This window comes from Penaeus monodon, chromosome 25 (assembly GCF_015228065.2).
Source record: "Penaeus monodon isolate SGIC_2016 chromosome 25, NSTDA_Pmon_1, whole genome shotgun sequence".
Taxonomy (NCBI): domain Eukaryota; kingdom Metazoa; phylum Arthropoda; class Malacostraca; order Decapoda; family Penaeidae; genus Penaeus; species Penaeus monodon.
Window position 1 is genome coordinate 33,407,571 of NC_051410.1, and position 1,255 is coordinate 33,408,825.

At 40.0% G+C, this 1,255-nt stretch overlaps 1 protein-coding gene across 1 annotated transcript in view; it reads left to right on the top strand.

Moving 5' to 3' along the window:
• Positions 1–1,255, top strand: part of LOC119589156 — a gene marked incomplete in the record, with an annotated part of 81,195 nt that overhangs the window by 75,400 nt on the left and 4,540 nt on the right. The window contains 1 exon segment of the mRNA XM_037937735.1: positions 10–1,077. Within this exon segment, the coding sequence (XP_037793663.1) occupies positions 10–1,077 (1,068 nt within the window).

The following is a 1,255-nucleotide window of genomic DNA, read 5'->3' on the forward strand; positions in this document are numbered from 1 at the left end:
TCTCCTCAGATATCACCTCAGGCTACTGCAGCAAAGATTAAAGAGTTAAAAGAGGAGCTTGCTCGGTTTAAAGCAGAATTTCCCCACCCACCAACTGAACGAGGTCGGCCATCTTCGTCAAAGAGGCTTGGCAGGCGCCCCTCACAAGCACGGAGCGTTAGCGTTGATCGAGGTTACCTTACCAAGGCAGACTCTGAAACAATGAGCAATCAGGGCAACACATGCACCGATGGGCCTCATGTCCGCCTGGTTGAGATCAGCATGGATGATTCAAATTCAATGAAGTCATCAAGCTATCAGTATTCTTTTGAGAAGTCTGTTGTAAGAGGTGGAGTATGCGAGTCAAGTGATAGTATACACTGCTCTCATACAAACGGGGATGCCCACAGTACCAAATCATTTATCCAGTCAAGAATTGAACGACTTTATGGACCAAGCGCTCTTGCAGCTGGTTTCCGTAGTCGAAGGTCTTTGTTGGAATTAGAAAAAGAACAAAAAGATAGACAATCTGGTATCGGACTTAAGAATATGGTGTTAACTTCCCATTCAGAGAATAACTTTGAACCAGAGGATAAGGCACCAGATGGTTTTCCTAGTGTATTTAGACATTTACGGCCAGAGTTTAGAACTCAGTTGCCAGTGAAACGAAATAGTAGACTGAGACTGGATACTTCCTTAGAAATACCAAGTATAAATACATCACTAGAGATTGAATCCCTTAGTAAGAGACCAGGAAGAGTCATTCCCATCACTATAGAAGGCGAAGAACCAATTCCTCCAGTCCCGTTACCACAAACGGATACTTTAACAAGAAAGGATGCTAGTCACACCTCTAATAAAGACATAAAGAAAGTGGAGCCGAAGATTTTGGAGAACGGTAATGCAGAAAAAACAAAGCCTCAGTTGAGCAATGGCCCTTGTGTGAATGGTAGTGCAGTTAAAGAAACCGATAGTGTTAAGGAAGATGACTTAGTAAAAAGAACTAACAAAGTGAATGGTGTTGCGGAACCATGTGAAGTGATTAAAACTTCAAGCAGTCCTGCTAAATTGGAAAAAGATGGCCATTACTTCTTGAAGGTAAGATAATCATACGAATAAAAAATATGGAAAATTTAAAAGTATTGAAGTTGTAAGAATTCTTACCTTTGAATTTTGCATAGAAAATGGTTGACTTAGTCATAAAATGTTTAGTTAGTAAAATTTCTGATTGATACAACTCTTCTTTGTTCTGTTGTGTAGCTTTGTATATAAAAGA